This window comes from Erythrolamprus reginae, chromosome 2, assembly GCF_031021105.1.
Source record: "Erythrolamprus reginae isolate rEryReg1 chromosome 2, rEryReg1.hap1, whole genome shotgun sequence".
NCBI classification, from domain to species: domain Eukaryota; kingdom Metazoa; phylum Chordata; class Lepidosauria; order Squamata; family Dipsadidae; genus Erythrolamprus; species Erythrolamprus reginae.
This window is the reverse complement of record NC_091951.1, coordinates 11,133,916-11,147,834: the sequence shown is the minus strand read 5'-3', so window position 1 is coordinate 11,147,834 and position 13,919 is coordinate 11,133,916. Positions and strand designations below refer to the sequence as shown.

At 43.7% G+C, this 13,919-nt stretch overlaps 2 protein-coding genes across 2 annotated transcripts in view; both read right to left on the bottom strand.

The window, feature by feature from the left end:
• Positions 1–1,199, bottom strand: part of LOC139159137 (zinc finger protein 850-like) — a 29,858-nt gene extending 28,659 nt beyond the window's left edge. Inside the window, exon 1 of the mRNA XM_070736493.1 lies at positions 485–1,199. Within this exon, the coding sequence (XP_070592594.1) occupies positions 485–787 (303 nt within the window). The 5' untranslated portion in view covers positions 788–1,199. The remainder of the gene's footprint in view (positions 1–484) is intronic.
• Positions 1,200–5,139: 3,940 nt separating this feature from the next.
• LOC139159698 (zinc finger protein 420-like) lies at positions 5,140–13,650 on the bottom strand. Its single transcript, XM_070737029.1, has 4 exons — positions 12,936–13,650; positions 11,083–11,193; positions 9,994–10,120; positions 5,140–7,412 (listed from the first exon to the last, which is right to left on the bottom strand). Exons 1-4 carry the CDS (start codon positions 13,353–13,355, stop codon positions 5,215–5,217), a joined length of 2,856 nt encoding a protein of 951 aa, XP_070593130.1. The 5' UTR covers positions 13,356–13,650; the 3' UTR covers positions 5,140–5,214.
• Positions 13,651–13,919: the final 269 nt, after the last annotated feature.

Here is a 13,919-nt window from a genome sequence, read left to right as displayed (position 1 = left end):
TCTTTGTGGGGACTGAGAAACTTTGTTGATTCAATATAACTTTTCAAGAATTCCCCTAACATCATTCCCACAGACCATTACACCATATCAACTTATGTTCTCAAGATGGATGTTGCCAGATACTGTTTGTAAAGAAATGAAGGAATGCAGGAATTGGAATTAAGATCTGTTATATCATAAAGGAGAATAAATAGTCCAAAGAATGTCAGCTGATATGGAACAAATGGTTCAGTTCATTCATGCATTAAAGGAAAGAAGGGCAGGGTAGAGAAGGGGTTGGATGTCTCTTTCATTCTATGGAATTAACTCTAAAAGGAAAAATAAGCATTCGCATCAAGGAAAAAACAGATTTCTTAAAAGTATTACATAGAGGTTTCAGAAAATCCTGCACGGATGTCGTTTTTATTCTGTGAGTTGATACAGACACGGCTAGATGTTTTATAATCCCGATCCCCAAGGGACGCCCAGGTTGAAAGTCCCTCACCTGCTGCCCCTTTCCGGGATCCGGGGCGGCTCCGGGGCCGAGGAGGAAGCCTTCGGCCAGGGCCACCGCCTGGCCGCAGCTCTCCGCCCCGCACTCCCTCAGCCAGCCCGACACCTCCGGGGGCAGCTGGGCCAGCAGCTGCTCCAGCACCACCAGGTCCATCATCTCGGCTTTGCTGCTCCGCTCGGGCCGCAGCCACTCCCGGCATAGCCGGTACAGGCGGCTGCAAAGCGCCCGGGGCCCCTCGGGGAGGCCGCTCGGGCCGACGCTCCCCGCCTGAAGGAGAGACCCCCGGGCCTCCATTCGGTCTCCGGCTTCAGCGAAGGCCCAACAAGGTGAGGGGAAACTCTCCGAGGCAGCCTTCAGTCACGGCAGACTCTCCCTCACCCACTTTCTCGGAGGGGGGAACGGGGGTGATAAGGGAAGGCTTCACTCCCTCAGGGTTTTTGCGCCTCAGCAGACCAACTGAGAATCATTCCCGCCAAAATTTTCACGCGCCGTCCTGGCCTCCTAAATCTCTTTTCTAGAGTGGGAAGTCTACAGGCGACCGTTATTTCCTCCGCTGCACGAGAGTGCTTTTCTCCGCCCCCCGGCGCAAACGGAGGCCGTTGCCATCTGTACCGCAGACTGCTTTCTAGTCTTCTGCGCATGCGCCATTTCTTTGTGACGTCGAAAACTGTCCAAACGCCTCCGCTGGCGGATTGTTCGCCCGTAGAGGCTGAGAAGGGGCGCGGTGGTGAAAAAGGCGAGGAGGTCGAGGATGATGGGTACGAAGGCGCAGTGTGTGTGTGCTGAAATAAACAAAGCGACCTTGGGATGAAAATCCTATTTCCGTGTCCTGGGGATCTCTCTTTTTCAAGAATCTCTTGGAAATGTGAATGTTCTCGTAGGACAGTGTTTCCCAACCTTGGCCACTTGAAGATATCTGGACTTCAACTCCCAGAATTCCCCAGCCAGCGAATGTTGGCTGGGGAATTCTGGGAGTTGAAGTCCAGATATCTTCAAGTGGCCAAGGTTGGGAAACACTGTCCTAGGACATGGGGGTTAAAGTGGGGGAGGAAACCTCGATGGAACTTTGGAAATGAGTGTCTCAGGACAGAATCCAGGCAGATTATTTATGAACTGAGTAATCAAATAAACACTTTGGAGGTTCTTTCAGGCAACTTTGTCCTCTCTGTCATCTCAATTCTGTTGTACCCTCTGGTGAACTGAAGGTATCTTTCCCCCCCTAGAACTGAGTGTGTCCTTTTATTTGGTTTGGTTCTTGATTTCTCTTCTTTCTTAGCTAAATTTTGAGAAAAATAAAGAAAATAGAGCCACATGGGGAAACAGTAGGGAGCACACAAAAATCTCGTGTTGTTGCAGCTCTTGCTTAGCAACCAAAATGTTAGGCTCAACTGTGGTCATAAGTCTTTTGTTCTTTCTTCTCTCCTTTCTGTCTGTCTTCCATCTATTTTTTCTTTCTTCTTTCTGTCTTCCTATTATCTTTTTTCTTTCTTCGTCTTCCTACCATCTTTTTCTTTCTTTCTGCCTTCCTTCCTACCTTTCTCTTTCTTCCTTCCTCCCTCCCTTTTTCTTGTCTTTCTTCTGCAGTAGAAAGCAACCTCCCCCCCCCCCAAGGCAAATATCTTGTGAAAGCAGCTATGAGATGCTCCTAAAATTCTGAATTACTCACCAACTCCCAAGATGGGGGATTGCACATGAAAAATATCCATGCCTTTTCCTATCTTCTTTCTTTTCTGAGATGGGCATCTTACTGGAGTTTAACAGTTCTGTGTGTCTGTCAGCTGGTCTCTTTAGGGGGAAAATTTACAAAGTACAGAAACTCTTATGGCTGCGAGTAGTTGTTAATTGCTCGCCCTTGTGAGAAGAGTTTCTGTATTTTGCTATTTTTTTTCCCTAAAGAGTCCAGTCAATAGACATACGAGTCTACGGAGAGGGGTGGCATACAAATCTAATAAATAATAATAATAATAATAATAATAATAATGCTGCAAGTTAATAATAATAATAATAATAATAATAATAATAATAATAATAATAATTAGATTTGTATGTCACCCCTCTCCGCAGACTCTGGGCGGCTCACAATAAGAGTATACAATGTAACAAATCTAATATTAAAAGAAAGTATCTAAAAACCCGTCATTTAAAAAACCATACAACACAAGTATACCATACATAAACTATATAAGCCCGGGGGAGATGTCTCAATTGGGTCTTGAGCTATTTACGAAAGGCAAGGAGGGTGGGGGGAGTTCTGATCTCTGGGGTGATTTGATTCCAGAGGGCCGAGGCCACCACAGAGAATGCTCTTCCCCTGGGGCCTGCCAGACGACATTGTTTAGTCGACGGGACCCAGAGAAGGCCAACTCTGTGGGACCTTATCGGCCGCTGGGATTTGTGCAACAGAAGACAATCCCGGAGATATTCTGGTCCGATGCCATGTAGGGCTTTATAGGTCATTACCAACACTTTGAATTGTGACCAGAAACTGATCGGCAGCCAGTGCAGGAGAGACGTGGGCGAACCTAGGTAAACCCACAATAGTTCTTGCGGCCGCATTCTGCACGATCTGAAGTTTCTGAACACTTTTCAAAGGTAGCCCCATGTAGAGAGCGTTGCAGTAGTCGAACTTCAAGGTGATGAGGGCATGAACGACTGAGCAATGACTCCCTGTCCAAATAGGGCCGCAACTGGTGCACCAGGCGAACCTGTGCAAACGCCCTCCCCTGACGGTAGATTGAAGTCCCCCAGGACAATAAGTCTGGGGTACTCCACCGCCAACCCGGCCACCTCCTCGAGCAGCACAGGCAGGGCTGTTGACACGTAGCTGGGAGGCAGATACGTGAGCAACAAGCCCAACTGAATCCATAAATCCAACTTCACAAGGTTATAAGTATGAGAACTGGTACAAGTCATGTTTTTAATTTTTATTTAATTTTTTTCACTGTAACATTACACATTCACTAAATAAACACTTGTAAGCAAAAGATTAATTGTATGGATTCTTTTAAAAACTTAATTTGTCTAAAGAGCTTGTTATATATTGGACAAGCTCAGAGGTAGAAAGGTTTTTACTTTGTTGTAGCAATAAGACACATAAAACAACCCAATCCATACAGGCTAAAAATAAGGAGTGTCTATAAAACCCTCCTACAACTCCTTTTAAAACAGGTTGTCATTACTCAACAACCAATTAGTGAGGTAAGATTTCCTGCTGGGGGCACAACAGAACTGGTTTATTGATTACATTATTTTGGCACAGTTGAAAAACAAACCAGCTCTGGCTATTTCCCACACTTTCAGTAATTAAAGATTAGATAGCTCCCTCCCTCATCACAAGTCAGATTGTCCAGTTAAGTGTTCTGGCATCTCCTTGGAAACCTCTTCCAGTCTCTGGACACCACCTGTTAGGATAACCTTGGTTTCGACAAGATAGTAAGTGGTTGATATCTGGTCTGACATTCCAAAGCTCCTTACTTTCCCCAATGTGTGTGTCAAGCTGAGAAATGGAGAAAATGGCTGCTACACGCCCAATCAGTTTCAAAGTTGACAGCCAAGTAAAACTTTTTCCATATTCCAGTTTATTCTCTGTGTGGATCTCTTATGTTGAGCCACATGAAAGTTTGTATTTAAGCCCTTTCCATACTCCATTTATAGTCTTTTTGCTCTATGGGTTCTTTAATGGATGTTGTTAGGTCTCTCATCACAATACCTTTTATTTATTATTTTATTTATTTATTGGATTTGTATGCCGCCCCTCTCAGCAGACTCGGGGCAGCTAACAACAGTAATAAAACAGCATATAACAATAATCCAATACTAAAAACAGTTAAAAACCCATTATTATAAAAACCAATCATACATACAGACATACCATGCATAAAATTGTAAAGGCCTAGGGGGAAAGCGTATCTCAATTCCCCCATGCCTGGCGGCAGAGGTGGGTTTTAAGCAGCTTACGAAAGGCAAGGAGGGTGGGGGCAATTCTAATCTCTGGGGGGAGTTGGTTCCAGAGGGCCGGGGCTGCCACAGAGAAGGCTCTTCTCCTGGGCCCCGCCAAGCGACATTGTTTAGTTGACGGGACCCGGAGAAGACCCACTCTGTGGGACCTAACTGGTCGCTGGGATTCGTGCAACAGAAGGCGGTCCCTGAGGTAATCTGGTCCGGTGCCATGAAGGGCTTTATAGGTCATAACCAACACTTTGAATTGTGACCGGAAACTGATTGGCAACCAATGCAGACTGCGGAGTGTTGGTGTAACATGGGCATATTTGGGAAAGCCCATGATTGCTCTTGCAGCTGCATTCTGCACGATCTGAAGTTTCCGAACACTTTTCAAAGGTAGCCCCATGTAGAGAGCATTACAGTAGTCGAGCCTCGAGGTGATGATTCCCTGCAGAATCTGTGCATCCTCTCATGGGAACTAAGAGAGAACTTTTGAAATGGAATCATGTGCACACAGAGCATTTATAGGAGCTCTCCTGTGCACATCCTTTGATCAGTAAAGGGCTACCAAATTTTTACTACCACACTATGGGCATAGCTTATGCAGGACGGCCTGCATTTTCTTTCAATATCTTTCAGTGCAAATTGGATGCTCTGGGGTGGAGCTACATTTTTGCTACTCCACTGAGTTCCGCCCCCACCCCCGTCCGGGCAGTAGCCCACCCCTGCCTTTGATGTATACCAATGTCTCTCCTCTCATATCCTTTACCACACACCATTCAGTTATGTTGTTCCTTCCCTCTGTGGATCCTCTCATGACTATTAAGATTACTCCTGAAACGGAAGGTATTTCCACACTCCCTGCATTTATATGGTTTCACTCCTGTGTGAACCCTTTCATGATCATAAAGATGTGTTTTCCGAACGAACTGCTTTCCACACTCCATGCACTTAAATGGTCTCTCTCCTGTGTGGATTTTTTTATGAGAATTAAGATTTCCTTTTGAAATAAAGCTCTTCCCACAATCCATGCACTTATGTGGTCTCTCCCCTGTGTGGATTCTTTTGTGAGAATTAAGATTTCCTTTTGAAAAAAAGCTCTTCCCACACTCCAGACATTTATACGGTCTCTCCCCTGTGTGACTCCTTTGATGGAGAGTAAGGTCTCTGTTTTCAAAGAATCTCTTCCCACACTCCCCGCAGCTATGTTTTTTCTCCCTTCCATGAATCCTCTCAAGGTTATTAAAGCTATTCCTGAAATTGAATCTCCTTTCACTCTCTGTGCCATGATTTACTTTCTCATCTCTGTGACTCCTTTTATGAAAATTAAGTTCTTCAATTAAAACAAAGGCCTTTCCACATTCTTCACAACTATGCAGTTTTTTCCTCGTGTGGATCCTTTGGTGGATAGTAAGGTCTGTCCTTTCATAGAATCCTTTTCCACATTCCATGCAACTATGTTGTTTCTCCCTTCTATGGGTCATCTCATGGCGATTAAGATTGCACTTGAAACGGTAGCTCTTTCCACACTCTCTGCATTTATATGGCTTCACTCCTGTGTGAACCCTTTCATGATCAGAAAGATATTTTTTCTCAGTGAAATGTTTTCCACACTCCACGCAGCTATGTTGTTTCTCCCCTCTATGGATCCTCTCGTGGCGCTTAAGATTACGCTTGAAACGAAAGCTATTTCCGCACTCTGTGCATTTATATGGTTTCACTCCTGTGTGAACCTTTTCATGATCAGTAAGAGCTCCTTTCCGAATAAACTGCTTTCCGCACTCCATGCACTTAAATGGTCTCTCCCCTGTGTGGATTCTTTTATGAAAACTAAGATTTCCATTTGAAATAAAGCTCTTTCCACACTCCAGACATTTATATGGTTTCTCCCCTGTGTGACTCCTTTGATGGATGGTAAGAGCTGTCTTCAGAAAGAATCTCTTTCCACACTCGCTGCAGCTATGTGGTTTCTCCCTTCTATGGGTCATCTCATGCCGATTAAGATTGCACTTGAAACGGTAGCTCTTTCCACACTCTCTGCATTTATATGGCTTCACTCCTGTGTGAACCCTTTCATGATCAGAAAGATATTTTTTCTCAGCGAAATGTTTTCCACACTCCACGCAGCTATGTTGTTTCTCCCCTCTATGGATCCTCTCGTGGCGCTTAAGATTACGCTTGAAACTAAAGTTCTTTCCGCACTCTGTGCATTTATATGGTTTCTCTCCTGTGTGAACCCTTTCATGATCAGTAAGAGATCCTTTTCGAATGAACTGCTTTCCGCACTCCATGCACTTAAATGGCCTCTCCCCTGTGTGGATTCTTTTATGAAAACTAAGATTTCCATTTGAAATAAAGCTCTTTCCACACTCCAGACATTTATATGGTCTTTCTCCTGTGTGACTCCTTTGATGGATGGTAAGAATTGTATTCTCAAAGAATCGCTTTCCGCACTCCCTGCAGCTATGTTTTTTCTTACTTCTGCGGATCCTCTGATATAAATGAAGAGTTCTCCTAAAACTGAAGTTCTTGCCACGCTTTTTACATTTATATAGTTTCTCATCTATGTGAATCTTTTTATGAAAGTTAAGCTTTCCTATTAAATCAAAGCCCTTTCCACATTCCTTGCAACCGTATGATTTTTCTGCTATTTGGCTCCTTTCATATTCAGTAAGAGTAGCCTCACTTTTGAAGCTCTTTCCACATTTTCCATATATTTTAGTCTCTCCGTTCAATCTGGAATCCTTCTCCAACTTTACAATAACATATGGCTTGTATTTCATCTGAAGTTTCTCAGGTAAAGTAACAGAAAAGGAATGATGAGGTGAGGATTCCTGTCCTCTACCTTCTGAGTGGCTTCTCTCTTGTCTTTTTGAATTTGCTTGATGGTCAAACATCATTTCTACTTCGTAGCTTGTTGTTTGCAGTGGCATTAACCTTTCATGCTTGTCATTCTCATTTTCCATTCCATCATCTGCTTGGAAGAAAAAAATAAAAATCCTTGTTGAAATTTAGAACTGTTAGAGAGGGGGAGAGAACCATCACCCCCATTTTTCTGTAGGGGATTTGGTTTGTGGATGTCAGGTTTGGATAGCTGTTTTTTTTCTCTAGAAGAACTTATTGTCCATATATACTTTATACATCTGATTTTTGTAAGCAAATAGCAACACTTTTCATTTCTGCAGCTGCTTGTGATCAGCTAAAGGTTCTGGGTCCCATCATGCGTTGAACCAGAAATGCAGTCGTATCAATTGCTGGATGACATTATCTTCAATCTATTTTAGAAGAATATCATAGCTTTGCAGCAGTCTAAATTATTTTTTGTAATCTATTGCAATGTATAGGCAATAGATTATTTTAGAGTTTTTTGAAAGCTTTTAAATGCTTTTTGAAATGGATTTAAAATTTGTGAAAATTACAAAGAGCATCCTGTATGGGAAAAATCTGACATGTTTATGTATGAATTTTAAAGCCAATCTTATTATCTGCGGAGTCTGTGGAGAGGGATCTAATAAATAACAATAATAATAATAATAATAATAATAATAATAATAATAATAATAATAATAATAATATAATAATAATAATAATTATTATTATTATCAGACCACAAGATGGTTACTTTAAAGGAAAATTTGACTTTAATTATTTGATGTTTTTGATCCTTTTAATATTTTTACTGAAAACGGAGATTACTAACCAAAACCAACAAAACTCTCTCGAGATTACTGACAAGGGTCCACTGGAATTACAAATGCAGTTGGACGATACCATTTTAAATTGAAGTGTAAGAAATTTTTGAAATCATTTCAGGGAAATTACAAGTGGATTTGAAATATGATAAGGAAAAGTAGAAACACATTTGTTATTGAAGAATGGTTGAGAAGAAAAATACCATTTTAAATTGAAATATAATAGATTTTTGGAGTCATTTGTGGAAAATTAGAAGTGGAGTTGAAATATAGGTTGACTCAGCCTTCCATCCTTCCGAGGTGGGTAAAATGAGGACCCGGATTGTGGGGGCAATAGCCTAGCTCTGTTAAAAAGTGTTATTGCTAACATGTTGTAAGCCGCCTTGAGTCTAAGGAGAAGGGCGGCATAAAAATCGAATAAAATAAATAAATAAATAAATATAAGAATTTGAAGAGAAAGAAAAAGGATAGCAGAAACAAATACCATATTTTTCAGAGTGCAAAATGCACTTTTTAACCCCCCAAAGAGGGTGAAAATTTTGAGTACACTGAATGTAGCTCCATCCACCCGCCGAACACCGTTCAAAAGTTTTTGGCCTCCGCACATTGCATTTTCGGGCAGTTCCAGGCAGCGGGGATCTTCACTTTCACTTAGAGATTTAAAACAAACCCTATCACCCTATGGGCTTTTAACTGAGTAGGTGGGATAGGGTATGATTTTCATGGGGGCAGAAGAGGGACTTTGCACCGAAGGCTCCACACCTTTAGCTGTAGGTGTCCTTTTGGATAATTTATCTGCATAAGATATTGTATCTTTTGAATTATAAGACACACTTTCCAACACCCCCCCAAAAGTGTGTGGAATGACTCTGTGTCTTATAAAGCGAATGCTGTGGTGATGGAGAGGGGGTTTGTTGGTGCCTTTGTTGCCAAGCACCAGATAGGCTGTTGGATCGGCCTCCTGGAGTAGTGCCCATCAGCTGTTTTGGCAACGGGGATCACTGCTGCCAATCGCCGCCATTCAGCAGTGGTGATAGGCAACAAGTGGTGACAGCAATCCCCACTGCCTAGAACAGCTGATGGGCAGTATTCCAGGAGGCCAATCCAATAGTTTATCAGCTGCTCAGTAATGAAGGCACCAGCATTCCCCCGCCGGCAAACCAACCCACACACCTCCCCTTCACCACAGCATTCGCTTTATAAGTGTCCAGTGTTTCCCAGCGGTGGCAGCAGATCAGGTGACCAGTGATGGGTGCAGAGCCCTGATGAATCCAGTGCTGGCGTTGCGATAACATACCGAAACTGACCAGGCCGTTTGCTGTAAGGACGCTAGCCAGATGAATACTGGATGGATGATGGGAGACAGAGACAGATTTTTTTCTTGATTTCCTCCTCTACAGCTAATGTAATAAAAAATCAAATAAATAAATGTGCATCTTATTTTCTGGAGTGTCTTGTAATTTGAAAAATGCAATAATCCTTAATAAAATTATGTCAAAATAAACACTAGCTGTTGAGGGGGGGTGGGTCTTCTGCTCTAAAAGGTACGCCCATTTGCATTGCAGGTATAATTATTATTATTATTTATTAGATTTGTATAATATCAGCCATCTTGGAGATGATAGGTGCAAATTGTTATCTAGGAAATTCTGATGATATCCAAGGGGTTTTTTTCAGTTTCTTCACATTGAGACATTGTTGACTGGACAATCTGGGGTATTTCCCAAAGCTATGGTAAGCATTTCTAACAAGGCCTTAAGTAAAGAAGATCGCCTTGAGCAATTTGAGTGCATGATCTTCCCTGTTTATTTATGACAGAAATAACTTTCCCCAATTAATGGAATCCAGAGCAAAGTGGAACCTTACCCAAGGCAGACATATTCCTAAAAGCCTCCAGTGAGACTTCTTTGCACAAGTCTTTCTGGCCTGAATCCAGCAATGCCCACTCCTCTTCTGTGAAGTCCACAGTGACCTCCTCAAAGGGACCAGAGTCCTAGAATGAGAATATTCTTTAATAGACAATCCCAGAAAGATTTGTGCATTTTCTGTCTTATTGCACAACAAAGCTGTCCAAAAACGAAACGAACCTTTTCTTGGAGGAAAAAAAGTCATTGTGACTATAAAGCCCCCAAATCCCTTTCTCCTTAATATTGGTAGCTGGTGCTCTTAAGTCCACAAAGCATGCCTGCATTCACATTTCTGAATGGCAATAGCCATTGGGGAGCCTCCTGGTGCATTGAAGTAACTTAGCAAGGATTTGTGGAAACAAATCCACTGACTAACTTGACTTTGTGAGCAAATTCTACATTCTTTACAAAACAGGACTCATCCACTAGGAATTTATTCTCCTTCCTTTCAAAATGTTAGAAATGAGCCTGGAAATCTCAGGGCACTTGAAGAACATTCAAGTTAGAATGCAGCACTGCAGGCTACTTCTGCTGATTGCCAGATGACTGCAATTTGGCAGGTCGAATCACACCAAGCTCAAGGTTGACTCAGCCTTCTGTGCTCAGTAAAATGAGGACCTACTGTAGTTGAGGCAATACGTGAATCTGTAAACTACTCAGAGGGCTGTAAAGTACCGTGAAGCAGTATATAAGTCTAAATGCGTTGCTGCTTTTCATGGAAAATCCATTCTAAGAAGACACAATATTTCTGTAGCAGTTATTATGCTATTCCAAAAGTTTCAACTCATGGGATTAATTTTTTAACTGGATTCCCCGTTCTTCTGGGAAGTACAAAATATCAAGCAAGCAAATTATATTGCCTAATAGCCTAATAACAAAAATAGGTTTTTATTTCTATCTCTAAAATGACCTTGAATGTTCAATGAACGAGGCTCATTCTGGGCAGGATAGTGTGTTCAACTACAAACTCAGCATTTGACTATACTGTGGAAGCTGCTCATGAACAGAGGAAGTTGAATTCTGCAGCTCTCAAAAGAAACCCAGTTACCTGCTGTAGTACCCCAAGTTGGATCCTTCTGAAAAGCAGCCCCTGAGGAGTGCATCGATTTCCTCTTTCCCAGAAATCTGCTGAGATCTCTCTTAGGAATGGCTCCTGCATCTGAAAAAGAAACCTCGTTTATTATCCACGTTTAAAGAACTGTATTTATGTTATTTCACTTGTCTTACCTTTAGAATTCTCCAACACAAGTCAAAGTGAGAGAATTCAGATATTCTGACTTGATGATAGCTGCTTTTTCTGAGTAAATGTCTGCTGTTTTTGTGAAGTGTTTCATTTACAGTGATCCCTCGATTATCGCGAGGGTTCCGTTCCAAGACCCCTCGTGATAATCGATTTTTCGCGATGTAGGGTTGCGGAAGTAAAAACACCATCTGTGCATGCGCACCCTTTTTTCATGGCCGCGCATGCGCAGATGGTGGAGTTTGCGTGGGCGGCGGGGAAGACCCAGGGAAGGTTCCTTCAGCCGCCCAGCAGCTGATCTGCTCGGCAGCGCAGCGAGGAGCTGAATCGGGGTTTCCCCTTTGCGTGGGTGGCGGGGAAACCCCAATCTTCGTCTGCTCGCTGCTGCTGCGGCCGCCCAGCAGCTGATCTGCTCGGCAGCGCAGCAGCAGCGAGCAGACGAAGATCGGGGTTTCCCCGCCGCCCACGCAAAGGGGAAACCCCGATTCGGCTCCTCGCTGCGCTGCCGAGCAGATCAGCTGCTGGGCGGCTGAAGGAACCTTCCCTGGGTCTTCCTCGCTGATGCCCCCGCTCGCCCGCCTGCCGCTCGCCCGCCAGCAAGAGGGGGAGAGATAGAGAAAGAGAGAGAAGGAAAGAAAGAGATGAGAGAGGGAGGAAGAGAGTGTGAGAGAGGAAGAAGCAAGATAGAGAAAGAGAGAGAGAAAGAAAGATGAGAAAGGAAGGAAGAGAGTGACATCATCGGGTGGGAAAAATCGCGATATAGCGTTTTGCGAAGAACGAGATCGCGAAAATCGAGGGATCACTGTATTTCCTCTTTTCATTCTAATTAGGACTTGCTTATCTTCTCCCCTTCTTGTGATAGCTGTGGCCTTTTCTCTTCGCCTATGCCTGTTCTATCTTTTCCTCAGGAATCTTTTCCTTTAGATTTAGAGAGCTTTGTCTCTTGAATGAGAAGGAATTGATCTTCCCTTCCATTTCTTTGGGCTTCATTACACCTCTTGCAGTGGAATGACCACCAAGCTGGCAATTCAGGGACAGATCTTAGGATGAACACCAATATAGTTCTGTGAGAGAGACGCACACAGTCTCTTTGTGGGGACTGAGAAACACTTTACATGATGTTTGTTCAGTCTGGCTTCTCAAGCATTCCCAAAAAATATTACATTATACCATCACGATCATCATCATTTTAGCCATTATCTATCCACTTCAGGATGAAGGTCTCCTCCGCATATTTCCAACCAAATATAAACATACCAACATATGTTCTCTAGATATATGTTTCCAGTGAGTATTTATAAACAAGAGAAGCAAGCAAGACTTTAAAATAAGATTTGCTATATCATAATTGAGAATGAATAGTTTGAAGAATGATGGCTGAAATGGAATAAATCCTCCATTCCTGCATTAAAGGACAGGGCAAAAAAAGTATCTGGCCTCCTCCCTGAAACAGTTCAACTTCTTTGCAGCCCTGAGGATTAATTTCTCTTTCCTTCCATGAATTTCTCTCCAAGAGGAAAATGAAGCATTTGCCTCAAGAACCAGTAAGTTCTCAAAGTATTAAAGAAATGCAGACATCTTTCTTCTGAATGTTTTATTTCTTACAGAGGCTGCTAAACGTATCAGCGTCCCATGCATCCCTCACGGTTAAATCTTCTCACCTGCCACCCCATTCCGGGCTCCGAGGCGGCTGCAGGGCCGAGCAGGCAGCCTTCGGCCAGGGCCACTGCCTGGGCACAGCTCTCCGCCCCGCACTCCCTCAACCAGCCCGCCAGCTCCGAGGGCAGCAGGGCCAGCAATTCCTCCAGCATCACCTGGTCCAGCATCTCGGCTTTGCTGCTCCGCTCGGGTCGCAGCCACCCCCGGTACAGCCCATGGAGGCGGCTGCAAAGCGCCCGGGGCCCCTCGGCCTCCCGGGAGCCGCAGCTGCGGAAGAGCCAGCGCTCAGCCTCGGAGCTGCGGGGTTCCTCGGGAAGGCCGCTTGGGCTTCTGCTCTCCTCGCCGGACTCCCTGCCGTCGCTCCCCGCCTGAAGGGTAGCGGGGGCTGCTGCTGTCGCCTCCGGAGATCCCTGGGCTTCCATTTGGTCTCCGGCTTCAGCGTCGCCCAAAGGCTTCTTTCAGTCACGGCAGAGCCTCCGCCACTAATCGCCCATTGCCCGATTTCAGAGGGGAATGAGGGCCCCGTTCCTTCAGAATTTCTGCGCCTCAGCAAACCGTTCCCGCCAAAATTTCCCGTTCTGGCCTCACAGGACCTGGATCATAGAGCCCTCCTTCCTAGAGAGGCAAGACGCTGCAGTCGATCGTTATTTCCTTTCCTTGTTTACCCATCTCCCAGCAAAAGCGAAAGCGCCGTTTCTCCTATGCACAGCAGGCATTACTTTCCAGCGTCTTCTGCGCATGTTCTCTTCCGTTGTGACGTCAAATTCCGGGCTTGGTGGAGTACAGTATTTCTTTTATTTATTTATTTATTTATTTATTTAGTCCAATACACAATGAGAGTTTTAGTGGGTATACAGTAGTACTGTATATCTATATACACCTAGTAAAATACACGATGAAGGTTATAGAGGAGATACTCATAGTAAAATATATCTAAGAAATAATAGAAAAGAAGATATAGTAATACTGTAGACCATATTTCTTTT

What these genes read in the sequence shown, in the direction of transcription:
- LOC139159698 (XM_070737029.1), bottom strand. Translation starts at nt 13,355, where the DNA reads ATGGAAGCCCAGGGATCTCCGGAGGCGACAGCAGCAGCCCCCGCTACC. An exon ending in AACTTGGGGTACTACAGCAG is followed by an intron (nt 10,121 to 11,082) that starts GTAACTGGGTTT and finishes TTCTCATTCTAG; the next exon opens with GACTCTGGTCCCTTTGAGGA. An exon ending in TAGGAATATGTCTGCCTTGG is followed by an intron (nt 7,413 to 9,993) that starts GTAAGGTTCCAC and finishes TTTTCTTCCAAG; the next exon opens with CAGATGATGGAATGGAAAAT.